At 44.2% G+C, this 15973-nt stretch overlaps 1 protein-coding gene across 2 annotated transcripts in view; it reads left to right on the top strand.

Annotated features, from left to right (window-relative positions):
* cfap206 (cilia and flagella associated protein 206) overlaps positions 1 to 15973 on the top strand; it is a 35691-nt gene that overhangs the window by 18295 nt on the left and 1423 nt on the right. For both annotated transcript variants that reach the window (XM_055636050.1, XM_055636049.1), the window contains 4 exons: positions 430 to 628; positions 7298 to 7438; positions 8589 to 8782; positions 15158 to 15289. In XM_055636050.1, coding sequence (XP_055492025.1) covers positions 430 to 628; positions 7298 to 7438; positions 8589 to 8782; positions 15158 to 15289 — 666 coding nt within the window. The remainder of the gene's footprint in view (positions 1 to 429; positions 629 to 7297; positions 7439 to 8588; positions 8783 to 15157; positions 15290 to 15973) is intronic.

Here is a 15973-nt window from a genome sequence, read left to right as displayed (position 1 = left end):
CTCTGGATCAATCGTCCAGGCCTTTGTCCAGTAACCTAAACTATTTTGCTATAATATCATGCATTTTATATATGACTTGGATAGGTACATGGATAGGAACAGTTTAGCTGGATGTGGACCAAATACAGGCAAATGGGACTAGCTTTCATAGGGAATCTTGGTCGGCATGGATGAATTGGGCTGAAAGGCCTGCTTCCACAATATTCAACTCTATGACTCTCTGACGTATGTTCTCTGACAGACAGATCAGTCTGAACTGAAACGTCACCTATCCATGTCCTCCAGGGCTGCTGCCCGATCCAATGAGTTACTCCAGTATTTTGTATTCCATTGACTTATCCGTGTATATCAATTAAGTTACTTGGATGAGTTGGGCTGATTCCGCGCTGTATAACTCGATGACTCTCTGACTTCTGTTTATTTTGCCAGCCTCATTTTATTTGTCTCTCCAACCTGTGGAGCCATTTCCAAGATGAGATGGTGCTGCTCAGTGTCTTCAGCAACTTGTTAACCAACCTCGATCCGTACATGGGAAGCCACTCACAACTCTTTCCAGAGGGTGTCATTGGGCCCTTGCTGGAAGGAACGGATGTGAAATCAGATGCGCAGCGACTGAGTGAAGTATCAGGTATGTCTGAAGTATCTTGGGTGTTGGAAAGGGAGAAGAATTTTGCCAGATTTTGCAAACGTGAGCTCCCATTTTGGGGCTTCTTTTTGCAGTAAAGCAGATTTGGGATTTGAACACAAGTCAGGGAGCCAAGTGGGATTGCACATTGATAGAATCTCTGAATGAATCATATTTTCTTTCCCTGGCAAACAATGTTAAGAATTACTAATAAGAACCTGTTGCGACATCCCTTTTACAACAATCTGTGACTCATTCTTAATGCAATAATATCAAGAAATATCAACACTCTGCCCTGGATAAAATTGACATTATTGGGAATAATTAAACTGAATCAGGCATCTATTTCACACACCTCTTCATTGGCTTTGATCGGAGGTTCAAGTAAACAGGAAGCTATGCAACTTGGGTTCATTTTCCATTAGGAGCCTCTGGTTAAAATGAAAAAAAAAAAAAAATGAAATGATTCAATTTATTGTCATTGTCAGTGTACAGTACAGAGACAACGAAATGCATTTTTAGCATCTCCCTTGAAAGGGAGACACAGGGCGTCGCGGTGTGCCCGCGCCTGCCGCCGTACATTCCATTACAGGCAAAGGTGGGTGAAGTGTCTTGCCCAAGGACACAACGACAGTATGCACTCCAAGCGGGATTTGAACCGGCTACCTTCCGGTCGCCAGCCGAACTCTTAGCCCATTGTGCTATCTGTCGCCTAAAATGACTTTCTTACAGTCTTGGTGACTGCAGCGTCCTAAAGATAGCACTGTTGATAAGGATTAACATTTACTTCAATGATTGTAAAACCATTCTCATTCTTTTAGCTTCTTACCAAACCCAACTTTGCCAATAATCGTACTATATATACTTCAAGAGATTCAAGATTCAAGATAGTTTATTGTCACGTGTCCCTGATAGGACAATGAAATTCTTGCTTTGCTTCAGCACAACAGAATATAGGAGGCATAAATAAATACAGAACAGATCAGTGTGACCATATACCATTGAATATATATATATATACACACATAAATAAGCAGATAAAGTGCAATGGGCTATTAATGTTTAGAATTTTGTTTGAGTTGTGTTTAATAGCCTGATGGCTATGGGGAAGCAGCTATTCCTGAACCTGGATGTTGCAGATTTCAGGCTCCTGTACTTTCTACCTGAAGGCAGCGGGGAGATGAGTGTGTGGCCAGGATGGTGTGGATCCTTGATGATGCTGGCAGCCTTTTTGAGGCAGCGACTGCGATAGACCCCCTCGATGGTAGGGAGGTCAGAGCTGATGATGTACTGGGCAGTTTACAACTTTTTGCAGTCTTTTCCGCTCCTGTGCGCTCAAGTTGCCAAACCAAGCCACGATGCAACCGGTCAGCATGCTCTCTACAGTGTACCTGTAGAAGTTCGAGAGAGTCCTCCTTGACATACCGACTCCGTAATCTTCTCAGGAAGTAGAGGCACTGATGTGCTTTCTTTATAATTGCACCAGTGTTCTCGGACCAGGAGAGATTTTCAGAGATATGCACGCCCAGGAATTTGATGACATAATGAGTACGTTTTTAAAAAAATAGTTCAAACACTTCTACTGACGCTACACATGCAGAAAGCATTTTATCAGGATGCATCGTCACAGCATGGTTTGGGAACATCTCCATCCAAGACTGCCAAGAAATTGCAGAGAATTGTGGGCTCAGCCCAGACCATCACAAACACACCATCCTCCCTTTCTTTGACTCCATTTACACCAAAGATCTTATCGCCGAGCTCTGCTATAAGATCTTTGATTTACACCTCACGCTGCCTCAGTAAGGCCACCAGCATAATCAAGGATGAGTCGCACCCCAGCCACTCCCTCTTCTCCCCTCTCCCAACAGGCAATGTGTGAAAATGCACAATTCCAGATTTAGGGACTGCTTCTTCCCAGCTGTTATCAAGCAACAGAACCATCCGACATAACTAGAGAGCGGTCCTGAACGACTTCCTCATTGGAGACTCTCGGACTATCTTTGATTGGACTTTACTGTACTTTACCTTGCACTAAACGTTATTCACGTTATTGCCTTTATCCTGTATCTCTACACAGTTTAATGGCTCTATTGTAACCATGTATTGCCTTTCAGCTTGTCCCCATTGTCTTTCGGTACATGTGACAATAAACTAAACTCAACTCAAACTACTCGGTAGATGCCACCTTTGTTTGTTCTAATTGCTCTCCTTCATATTGTGATTGCCAAGGGATTATAGTTTGATTGAATGAGTGGGCAAAACAGGATTCAGGTGTCCTTGTGTGTGTGAAGCAAATATTTTAGCAGGCAAATGCAGCAAAGCACAAAGGCAAATAGCCTTTGGCCTTCTTTGCAAAGCAGTTGGGAATTTAGCACTAGGAAGTTTTTGTGAGACCACAGGGAGAGTGCTCTGCGCAGTTTTGCTCCCCTTAACTAAATTAACAATGTAGTTATTCAGATGCAGTCAGATGGATATAAAGAGGACTTCCATTGTGAGGATACACAGGTTGGGTCTATCTATCTTATATTACTAAAACTCTGTTCTTGACCGATTTTGTCGATCTGTGCTGCGATTTCCGAGAGAACGCCTCCACCTACGGCCGTCATTCTTGGCCACCTCGCTCAGAGCCCCCCTCCGCCGTATGTGTGCCGAGGATTTTTCCCGTCGATGAAATATGACAGAGATATTAATGATTTTACAAAATTCCCCATTCTCTCTGCTGCCCGTGCTGGCGGCAGGGGGGAGGGACTATAAAACCAGGAAGTGGTGTGCCTCAATCTGCAAGCTGGAGGAAGGCTGAGGGTCACGTTTCTCTGAGCTGTGAATAAAACTAAACACATGTCCACATAACTATGAGTAAGTACCCTTAATGTGGTTTGAAAGTGAAAATATGGTTAAAGTAAAAAAGCACTGCCTGCAAATGGTTGTTTGGGTTGAAATAAAAAGGCACTCTCTCTCTCCCCTCCTCTCCTCTCCCCCCCCTCCCCGTCCCCTCTCCTCTCTCCCCCCCTCTCAGCACACCCCCTCACTTCCCCCCCCCTCCCTCTTCCCCTCCCTCTCCTCCCCCCCCCCCCCTCCTCTCCCCCCCCCCCAACACTTTCACCCCCCCCCCCCCTCCCACACCCCCCCCTCCCCCCCCCCCCCCCCCCCCCCCCCGCCCCACCCCCCTAAACCCCCCATCCCCTCCAAACCTATACCCCCTTCCCTCCACCCTCCCTGCTCCCCACCTCTCCCCCTCCCCTCACCTCACCCCCCTCTCAGCACACACCTCTCTCTCCCCCCCCCCCCAGCTCTCCCCCCCCCCCCCCCCTCTCTCTCCTCCCCCCCTCCCTCTCCCCCTCCCCCCCTCTCTCTCCCCCTCCCCCTGCCTCCCCCCCCTCACACCCAACCTACCACCCCCCCCCCCACACCACCCTCTCCCCTCCACCCTCCCCCCCCCCCCCCTCCCTGCCCTCCCCCACCTCTCCCCCTCACCCCCCCCCCCTCTCAGCACCCCCTCTCTCTCCCCCCCCCCTCACTCTCACTCTCTCTCTCTCTCTCTCTCTATCTCTCTCTGTCTCCCTCTGTCTCCCCGTCTGTCTCTCTTTCTCTCTCTGTTTCTCTCTCTCTCTCTCTGTCTCTGCCCCTTCTCTCTCTGCTCTCACTCTCATCCCCCGTCTACCCCTTCTCTCTAGATGCGTGCAAGTTGGGGGCTATGCGTCAGTAGATACGGTGGTTATGGGGTAAAAGGAGCAAATTAATAATATTAAGGATGTACGTTTTTCTTGGCAGTCTTGGATGGAGATGTTCCCAAACCATGCTGTGATGATGCATCCTGATAAAATGCTTTCTGCATGTGTAGCGTACCCCACCTCTCCCCCCCCCCCCCCCCCCCCCCCCCCCCCCCCCCCCCCCCACAACCGCACGTTGGGGGAACAGACCCAACGGGTCTGCACTTGGTCTAGCATTGTTTGGAATTTAGGAGAATGAGGGGTGACCTTATGGACATTTTTAAGATTAGAAGGGGACATGAAGCGGAGATGTTGAAATGGTTTCACAACTCTCAAAGGAGGGAACATTGTTACAAGAAAAAGGACCAGCTATTTAAAAGTGAGGTGTGTAGAAATTTAATTTCACAGAATCTACGGAATTCATTGTCCCAGAGGGTCGATCTTTAGAAGTGTAGTCTTTTTCCCAAGGGTAGAGTATTCTGAAACTGGAGGGATTATACCTTAGGAGGGACTAGAGATTTAAGAGGGACTTCGGGGGTAACTTTTCCATTTAAAGGGTAGTCCGTATCTGGAATGAACTCCCAGTGAAAGTTATTGAAGTGGTAACAATAATGATTTTTAAAAGACATTTGGACGAATGCACGGACAGACTGGGTTTAGAGGGCCAAGTGTAGGCAGATGGAACAAGCCCAGTATGCGAACTTGGATGGCAGGAACAAGGTGGGTTGAAGGGCCTGTTTCTGTGCTGTGTAGCTTTATGACTGTGGAAGTAGATAAATTGTTGTTCTGAGAGATATGGGCATTGCCACAGAGGAGTTGAGGCCTGGGGTAAATCAGCCATGATCGTATTAAAGGTCCCAGAACTACCTTTTCCTATTCAAATCAAAATCAAATCAACCTTTATTGTCATCTTGCAAAGCAACAGTTGCACAGTGCAAAATGAGAAGACGTTTCCCATGGAATACCGGAGCATCGCACATAAAACTTAAAACATAATAACAAAAAAAAACAATCCAGTCCCTGATGAAACAGTATAAATAGTTAAAAGCAGGTAAAACAGCAACATTAAAATACTGTAAAACCAATCATTAAAATGTCCAGGGCAGCTGATTTGAGTGGCCAGTGCCAGAATTATTAAAATGTCAGTGCAAAGCCGCAGAATCAGGTGACTGTGAGTACAAAGTGACTGTTTAGCAGCATCACAGCCTGTGGCAGGAAGCTGTTTAGCAGTCTTGTAGTCCAGGCTTTGATGCTACGGTATCTCTTGCCTGATGGCAGGAGATCCAGGTGTGTGTGGAGGGGGTGCACTTTGTCCTTAGCTATTCTCAGAGCTTTTTTCAGACAGCGGCTCTGGAACAGTTCTTGTACCGAGGGTAGGGAGACGCCAATGATCCTCTCTGCTCCCCTCACTACCCTCTGCAGAGCCTTCCTGTCTGAGCAGTTGCAGGTGAAGTACCACGTGTTCATGCAGGTACGTGAGTAGACTCCACCGTACCCCTGTAGAAAGTCCTGAGGATGTTGGTAGGGAGTGAGGCCTGTTTGAGTTTCCTCAGGAAGTGCAGTCGCTGATGGGCCCGTTTGACGATCCCAGTGTTGTTCCTGGACCAGGTGAGATTGTCTGTAATTTGCACACCGAGGAACTTACTACTCTCCACTCTCTCCACTGTGGTGCCACTGATGTTGAGGGGTGTGTGCTTTGGCTGCGCCCTCCTGATGTCGACAACCATCTCCTTTGTTTTGTCGACATTTAATGCTAGATGGTTGTTGCCGCACCAGTCCACTAGTTGTTTTACTTCCTCCCTGTACATTGATTCATCATCTCCGCTGATGAGTCCCACCACTGTTGTGTCATCCGAAAATTTTATGATTTTATCGTTCCTGAATCTGGCAGCACCATCATGTGTGAGCAGTGTGAACAACAGCGGGCTGAGCACACAGCCTGAGGGGAGCCGGTGCTCGGCGTGATCGAACCTGAAGTGTTCTTGCCAACACGGACACGGACATATTTTTTATGTTCTCAAATTCCACTGTGTTGAAATGCACACAATGGCAACGATTTTGGGACCTGTACGCACATGTGGTTGGATACGGTACGCTCAGATTGACAAAAAAAGCTGGAACAACTTATCTAAACATGAATCTCAGCCCAAAGACTTGTGCTTAATTGTCAAAACTTATGGCGTCCGTAAATATGTTGTCAGGAGTCAGCGGGCTTGATATGGGTGGCCAGGGTACACAGCGCATATAGTAGAAACAAGGAACTACAGATGCTGGTTTACAAAAAGTGCTGGAGTAACTCAGTAGGTCAAGCAGCATATCTGGAGAACAAGGTGGCATTTCGTGTTGGGGCCCCTCTTCAGACTGATTTAAAGGGGGGGAGGGGGGGGGGGGACATACAGAGACTCTTGCCCAGAGTAGGGGAATCGTGAACCAGAGGACATAGGTTTAAAGTGAAGGGAGAAAGATTTATAAGGAATCTGAGGGGCAACTATTTCACACAAAGGGTGGTGGGTGTATGAAACGAGGTGCCAGAGGAGGTCGTTGAGGCAGGGACTATTGCAATGTTTAAGAAACAATTGGACAGGTACATGGATAGGACAGGTTTGGAGGGATATGGGCCAAGCGCAGGCAGGTGGGACTAGTGATGAGGCAAGTTGGGACGAAGTGGCTGTTTCCACGCTGTATAACTCTATGACTTTATGACTAATGTCTCATGACTTCAGTGGGTAGGTCATCAACACCTTATTTAGGAACATGTCTAGAAAAACCTGTTACACTGTCTTCATATTAAGAGGGCGTTAATTTAACAAGGTAGACAAAAATGCTGGGAACACTTAGCGGGTGAGGCAGCATCTATGGAGCGAAGGAAATCCAGCATCTGCAATTCCTTCTTAAACATTAATTTAACAATATGTGACAAATGTTTACTCTGACTAACTCCCGTTGTTTTGCTGTGCAGATGAGAAAATAAATCCATCAGACATCAAGAATCGTGAGTGGATCTTTCCAGACAACACCCTACATTGTCAACAACTGATCGTGCAGTATCGAGGATTCTGTGCCTACACACTTAGTGCAAGACATGGTCTCCTTCTGAAAGGTATATAGACAAATCAGGCTTTTATTGAAGAAACAAGGAACTAATTATGGATTTCAAACAGCTTCTCAACTTCTCTAATAAGGTCTGGTTGTTTACTTAAACTTGATTAATGATCGATTACCTTCTCATGAATGCCTTTTCTTTGCCAGTGAATAGTAAGTATTCAATAATTTGACCATTATTACATTCAATTGTTTTTACAGAACCTATGTTACCCTTGACTATCTATTTCTTTAACTGTAACTCCAAAAAAAAGAGCTACGTTTGACACCTCTGGCTAAGTTATTTTAAATGTTCTTTTTGATTTTTTCAATGTTGTCTTTCTTTGCTGTTCTTTAGGTCTCTTATACTTCCCATTCCAAGCCTGAAAAACAAATATATGCACCAACATGTGATAAATGGCAAAAACTTATTTCTGTTGTGAAACTATAGGAGATGGCTCTGTGTCTTTTGCCACTCAACTGAAAAGCTTTTGATCTTAGTTATGTGACTAGAATTGACTACTGAGTTTGTCTTCAGGAAGTTAAACTTGAATATTTCAACACTGTTATTTTCTTGGTCTTCTACCCTCTGTGTGCTATGTACTATTCCAAGGGCATAAATAACCTGAAAATCCTATTTTTTGGCTTCCTGAACTACATAAAAGCGAAAAACTATGTTTTTTCCTGTTGCTTTCACATCTAGTGGAGAAGCATTTAAGGTCTTAAGAAGGAACTGGAGATGCTGGAAAAACGAAGGTAGACAAAAGTGCTGGAGAAACTCAGCGGGTGCAGCAGCATCTATGCAGCGAAGGAAATAGGCAATGTTTGAAGAAGGGTTTCGGCCCGAAATGTTGCCTATTTCCTTTTGTCTACCAAGTCCATTGGTACTGTCCAATAATACTAACGATTTTAAGTTCAGAGCTTTTTGAACAGCAACATTTTTAATAGAAGTACCTGTACAACTTCCTTTATAAACATCCCTTTTTTTAAATTTCCTAAAGGAAATTTGGTATCTTTTCATTGCCATTGTTCATGTTAGGCAGCTATGATCAAAAAATATAATCATATTCAGCAACTCTACTGCTGTGCCACCATGCCACAAGTAGAAGCAGGGGAATCTAATTTAAAGCATTTTGTAAAAATTACTTTCAATAAACTTTGTTTTTCAGGCAATCCAGCTATTGGGATTCTTAAATATCAAGAAAAATATTACACCTTCTCCTCAAAGGAGGCTGCCACCGCTTTTGCTCAAAAGCCCGATTATTATATTGCTAAGGCAGCGGAGGAAGCCAAACAATCTCCAGAGCTCATTCAACTCCTGGAGCTCCATCAGCAGTTCTCCACAATTAGTCCCTATTCACAGGTAAAACCCCCTTAAATCCCACTTCACTGTGCATGAAAGGAAACGGAAATAAACCACACATTATTTGCAGTCTCTGAGCGCTAGAACTTGTCCCCATTCCAAGTTCCACATTTCAATGTAGTAAATGGAAAATGGTGCTAATTTTGTCCAAACTGAGACTTTGACACATTGGGCATTCTGACCAAAATTGTGAGATTTAAACAAAAAGTGGAATTTAGAGTTGGCTTCATATGTAGATACCATTTTTTAAATACTTAGATAAGAGTACAGTTCTCTTAAAATATTTTATTCGTAACTAACGAGCTTTGTGCATCTTTAGTTTAGTTTAGCTTAGAGATACAGCGCGGAAACAGGCCCTTCGGCCCACCGAGTCCACACCGACCAACGATCCTCACACATTACTTACTTGCTATGACAAAATTATCTCTAGTGTTTTAGAATAAAGTTCTAAATATTTGATGATCATTTGAAGATCACAATAATAGGGGGAAAAAAAGATATATTAGAGGTGGCAAAAAGGAAACAAGTAAGAGCCCATGAGAGAAACAAAGGAAAGAGAAGGGTGGCACAGTGGCACTGAGGTAGAGTTGCTGCCTTACTGTGCCAGTGACCCGGATTTGATCCTGACTATGGGTACCGTCTGTACTTTCTTCCAGTGACCGCATGGGTTTTCTCTCCTGCTCTGGTTTCCTCCCACATTCCAAAGAAGTATAGGTTTGTAGGTCAATTGGCTTCTGCAAATTGTCCCTTGTGTGTAGGATAGTGCTAGTGTATGGGGTGATCGCTGGTCGGCGTGGACTCGGTGGTCCAAAGGACCACGCTCTAAAGTCTGAAGAAGAAAATGTAGCAGATATTCCTGTAGTATTGTACACAAGAAATCCAGTGCATGATCCTCCTCAAAACAACTCATGGCAGAGTGGTGAATCTCTGGAATTCTCTGCCACAGAAGGTAGTTGAGGCCAGTTCATTGGCTATATTTAAGAGGGAGTTAGATGTGGCCCTTGTGGCTAAAGGGATCAGGGGGTATGGAGAGAAGGATACAGAATACTGGACAGGATACTGAATTAAATGATCAGCCATGATCATATTGAATGGCGGTGCAGGCTCGAAGGGCCAAATGGCCTACTCCTGCACCTATTTTCTATGTCTATGTTTCTATGGCATGGCAACATTTTGGTAGCTGCACTCATGGAGTTTAGTTAGTATCCAATGTCCCAGTTTCCATTGTTAGGATTTGTCTATGCCCTGCTCACCAGAGGTGGTGACATTCTTTAATATGCAGAGATAATTTTGGTGTCCTCATCATTGACCTAGACTGCAGACCACACAAGGTTTCATGCTATCAAGTAAGACACTGACATGGCAAGCACCTGCCGATTATCACTTATCATCTGCCCTCACTTGATAAACCAAATGTTTATTTTTTAGATTAATACTAAATCAAGGATTAGAACCCGCTAAAGTTAACGGGTTAAAATAAGCCCAAAAACAGTGTTAAAATAATATAATAACACTTGAGCATGAATATCACGTAAGCCTTTTGAGCTATCTTTAATTGGACTTCAATGTTAAAGGATAAAGGGTACAACATTTAGTGCAACATTTAGTGCAAACACACCTGAACATTGTGGATGGCTTGATTATATTCATGTATACTCTTTTCTTTGGCTTGATAGCAAGCAAACAAAAGCTTGTCACTGTACTTCGGTACACATGACCATATACTAAACTAAACTAAACTATGTTCCAAAGCTCCTTCGATTCAAGAATTGTTCCCTACAGATGGAGGTCACATTGATTTCCTTCAAAGATCTGTAGACATTTTGACTACCTATGTTATCTGCTAACGGCTTCAAGTCAAGTCAAGTCAACTTTATTTGTCACATACACATACAAGATGTACAGTGAAATGAAAGTGGCAATGCCTGTGGGATTGTGCAAAACAACAGAACAACAGAACACAACCAGTATTTACATTTTTTTTAAAAAGACACAACAGTAAATTAATAAATTAGTCCCGGGTGAGATCAGAGTTTACAATCCTGTTGGCCTGTGGGAAGAAACTCTGTCTCATCCTCTCTGTTTTTGCAGGGTGACAGCGGAGGCGTTTGCCTGACCGTAGCAGCTGGAACAGTCCGATGCTGCGGTGGTTGGGGTCCTTCATTACCTTGCTGGCTTTGGATCTGCACCTCCTGGTGTATAGGTCCTGCAAGGGGGTGAGTGTAGTTCCCATGGTGCATTCGGCCGAATGCACTACTCTGCAGAGCCTTCCTGTCCTGTGCAGAGCTGTTGCCAAACCAGTTTGAGACGTTTCCAGTCAAGATGCTTTCTACTGCACCAGAGTAGAAGGATTGAAGGATCCTCAGAGAGACTCTTAATTTCCTCAGCTGCCTTAGGTGGTAAAGGCGCTGCCTTGCCTTTCTCACCAGTGCGGCAGTGTGTGTTGTCCATGTCATATCCTCTGTGATGTGGACTCCCATGTATTTAAAGCTGCTCACGCTATCCATAGTAGTCCCATTTATCCCCAGTTGCGTGTACGTCCTTGGTTGTTGTGCCCTTCTAAAGTCCACAATCAGCTCCTTAGTTTTAGTGACATTCAAGAGGAGGCTGTTGTTCTGACACTAGAGTGCCAGATCAGCCACCTCCTCCATGTAGGCCTTCTCATTGTTGTCGGAGATCAGGCCCACCACCACAGTGTCATCAGCAAACTTTATGATGGAGTTGGAGCTGAACCTGGCCACACAGTCATGTGTGTACAGGGAGTACAGTAGGGTGCTGAGGTCGCAACCCTGGTGGGATCCTGTGGGAGAGGGGGTTGGAGGTATGTCTCCCCATCTTGATCACCTGGGGCCTGGCGGTGAGAAAGTCCAGTACCCAGGCACACAGGGGAGTGTTCAGTCCCTGTTCCAGCAGCTGAACTGAAATCAATGGACAGCATCCTCACGTAGCCCCCCTTCTGGCTGTCAAGGCGAGAGAGAGTGGTGAGCAAAACCTGGGAGACCGCATCATCCGTGGATCTGTTTGGACGGTATGCGAACTGCAGCGAGTCCATGGTGCAAGGGAGAAAGGCGCAGATGTAGTTCTTGATCAGCCTCTCAAAGCATTTCATGACTACCAAGGTGAGGGCCACCGGTCAGTAGTCATTCAAACAAGCTGGAGAGCCACAATCCAAGCTACGTATTCAAGTGTGTCAATGATACAAAGATTAGTAAGCAGTATAAATAAGATTTAAAAAATTACAAAGTGACATTGATCAATTATGTGAGTGGGCTAAATTGTGGCACACATTTCAACACAGCGTGAGGTGATTTAATTTGTATCAAATAGCTAGAAATAGATATTATGAATACAGAAAAATCTTTTTCCAAGTCTTCCAAGCAATTTAGTGATCCATTTGCCTTATGTATATGGTCACGTGTACCATCACTGCAATTATGTACAAAAATATTCATGTGTAATGGAATATTATTAGCTTTTTTAAACATGAGGGTTGGAATATAGGATAAACTTTGCTACAGCTGTAAGGAATACTGGTTAATACACCTGAGATGTGGTGTGAACATTTCTGAGTATCACGTCTTCAAAAGATTATGTTGACCGTATCAGAACTGCAAATAAGCTTCACCAAAACATTGCCCGGGACCCAAAAGTTGGATTATGCGGAGGCATTATACAGGGGATAAGAGACGGCTTTGTTAAGGTATTTGGGATTTTTTTAAATTATTAATTGACATATGACGAGGCCAGTGTTTAATGTCCATCTCTGATTGCTGGTGGTGAGCTGCCTCCCTGACCTGTCTTTATGCTGAATTGACTCCAAGGAAACATTTGCTGGGTTAAATAGAGAGAAACATTTTTTGCTGGAGTAGGTCTAGAAAAGAAACATATTTGTAATTCATAGAAACATAGAAATTAGGTGCAGAAGTAGGCCATTCGGCCCTTCGAGCCTGCACCGCCATTCAATATGATCATGGCTGATCATCCAACTCAGTATCCCGTACCTGCCTTCTCTCCATACCCCCTGATCCCCTTAGCCACAAGGGCCACATCTAACTCCCTCTTAAATATAGCCAATGAACTGGCCCTCAACTACCCTCTGTGGCAGAGAGTTCCAGAGATTCACCACTCTCTGCGTGAAAAAAGTTCTTCTCATCTCGGTTTTAAAGGATTTCCCCTTTATATCCTTAAGCTGTGACCCCTTGTCCTGGACTTCCCTAACATCGGGAACAATCTTCCTGCATCTAGCCTGTCCAACCCCTTAAGAATTTTGTAAGTTTCTATAAGATCCCCTCTCAATCTTCTAAATTCTAGAGAGTATAAACCAAGTCTATCCAGTCTTTCTTCATAAGACAGTCCTGACATCCCAGGAATCAGTCTGGTGAACCGTCTCTGCACTCCCTCTATGGCAATAATGTCCTTCCTCAGATTTGGAGACCAAAACTGTACGCAATACTCCAGGTGTGGCCTCACCAAGACCCTGTACAACTGCAGTAGAACCTCTCTGCTCCTATACTCAAATCCTTTTGCAATGAAAGCTAACTTACCATTCGCTTTCTTTACTGCCTGCTGCACCTGCATGCCTACCTTCAATGACTGGTGTACCATGACACCCAGGTCTCGCTGCATCTCCCCCTTTCCCAATCGGTCACCATTTAGATAATAGTCTGCTTTCCTGTTTTTGCCACCAAAATGGATAACCTCACATTTATCCACATTATACTGCATCTGCCAAACATTTGCCCACTCACCCAGCCTATCCAAGTCACCCTGCAGTCTCCTAGCATCCTCCTCACAGCTAACACTGCCCCCCAGCTTAGTGTCATCCGCAAACTTGGAGATATTGCCTTCAATTCCCTCATCCAGATCATTAATATATATTGTAAATAGCTGGGGTCCCAGTACTGAGCCTTGGGGTACCCCACTAGTCACTGCCTGCCATTGTGAAAAGGACCCGTTTACTCCTACTCTTTGCTTCCTGTTTGCCAGCCAGTTCTCTATCCACATCAATACTGAACCCCCAATGCCTTGTGCTTTAAGTTTGTAGTCAGACCAAGATCCCTCAGAAGAAGGGTTAGGAAATACCTTTCTATTCAAAGAATAGTAGATGTGTGGGACTCTTTTCTGCAATAAAATCATAAGGATTCTACCTTTCAGGTTGATCATTTTTCACCAGGCAAAATCATGTAAGGATGTGTAGAAAAGGCAACTGGATTGAATGAAGATATAATGTGGTTATGAGCATTATGGAACGGATCTGAGGTCTGGATGACCTATCCCTGTTTATCTCTACCTAAATTTCTGCTTTTTGTTAATAGAACTAAGATCATGAAGTAAAAGGAAATTAGGTCAAACAGGATATTATTTTTCATAAACGTGTACACTTTAGGCTTGCTAGGAGTATCGTGAATAGAAAAGATGAAATCGGAGCCTGGATCAGGGCTGGGAATTATGATATTGCATCATTACGAAGGCTTGGTTGCGAAAGGAACATGACTGGCAGCTCGACTCTCCAGGGATTTGATGGTTCAGATATGATAGAGAGGGAGGAGAAAGAGGTGGAGGAGTTGCTATGCTAATCAGGGAGAATATCATGGCAGCACTCAGAAAGGGTATACTGGAGGGTTCGTCCACTGAGGCAAAGCGGGATTATACTGTAGGCCTCCCAATAGCAGGAGATTGAGGAATGGATATGTAGACGGATTACAGAAAGAGGCAAATGCACCAGGTTCGGCATGGACGTGTGGCCCAAAAGACCTGGTCCAGTGCTGTACTATTCAATGTTTTATAGTTTTAAGGGGCAAAGTGGTATTGTTCTTATCCTTCAAGAAATTTTGCATTTTCATGCTGAGCAATCATTCTGTGCGCAATGTTCACACTTACACTGGCACTAAATTACACGTTACTTACCTGTGAATAACCGAAGCAAATAAATAATTTATTCTCACTCCTTATTACTATTGACTACCTTTGATAGAAGACGTTCATGCATTTATAGAATCAGATTTGGTGGTGAAGCAACCGGTGCTGAATGCTTCACTGAAATCATTTGTCGTGATCATTGAAGCCAGATGCTGAAGAGCTGCCAAAATCCTCGTTCAATAGAGGAGAAAGGAGGAGAAATTCACTGTGATTTACTAGGTAGTTCTCCTTACAATGGTATATCTGGAGCCATGAGCGGGGGTGATTGGTTTGAAGGTTGAGACAAGCTAAACAATCTCTTCACCATTTGAAGAACGCGGAGCAAGTCACTTCTGGTTAGCTCGCAACAAAAGCTTTTCACTGTACCACAGTACACGTGATAATAAACTAAACTGTTTCCATTTTAGTCATTCTAGTATTTGCCTTTTCTCCCCATATTTTCTTTCAAAATCCTAGCCGGGAAAATGCAAGAAAGCCATTGCAAAATGTGACAGCAGCACACAAACTGATACTCACATCCTGGAGCCAAACATTGTTAGATCATATGAATGGAATGAGTGGGAGTTAAGAAGAAAAGCAATACAAATGGTAGGATTGTATATTCTCCGTTAACTCTGTTAAGATATTGAACTTAAAACACACAAAACAAGCCACTGTTAGATGGGGTTATGTACATTATCATAAAAGTAAAATATACCTGACATGTATAGGAGATGTATAACATCACTTTGATTCATATTGTTATCCATGGAACGCAGTAACTGATGAACAAGAAGCATCATCAAGGACGAGTCTCACCCCGGGCACTCCCTCTTCTCCCCTCTTCCATCAGGCAAGAGGTACAGAAGTGTGAAAACGCACACCTCCTGATCCATCCTATCAACAACTAGAGAGTGGTCCTGAGCTACCATCTTCCTCACTGGAGACTCTCGGACTATCTTTAATCAGACTTTACTGTACTTTATCTTGTACTAAACGATATTCTCTTTATCATGTATCTGTACACGGTGGATGACACGATTGTAATCATGTATAGTCTTTCCACTGACTGGTTAGCACTTGGAGCATCTGTTCCAAGCTGGCAGGGGTACTGTTTCTAACATTAGTGAGACCAAGTGTAATTTCGGTGACCGTTTCACCAAACACATATGCTCGGTCCGCCAAGGCTGACCGGATCTCCCAGTTGCTAACCATTTTAACTCCCCTTCCCATTCCCACACTGACCTTTCTGTCCGGGGTCTACTCTATTGCCAAATTGAGGCCACGAGCAAA

Source organism: Leucoraja erinacea, chromosome 5, assembly GCF_028641065.1.
Source record: "Leucoraja erinacea ecotype New England chromosome 5, Leri_hhj_1, whole genome shotgun sequence".
Taxonomy (NCBI): domain Eukaryota; kingdom Metazoa; phylum Chordata; class Chondrichthyes; order Rajiformes; family Rajidae; genus Leucoraja; species Leucoraja erinaceus.
The sequence above is the reverse complement of the archived record's forward strand: the minus strand, read 5'-3'. Positions and strand labels throughout refer to the sequence as shown.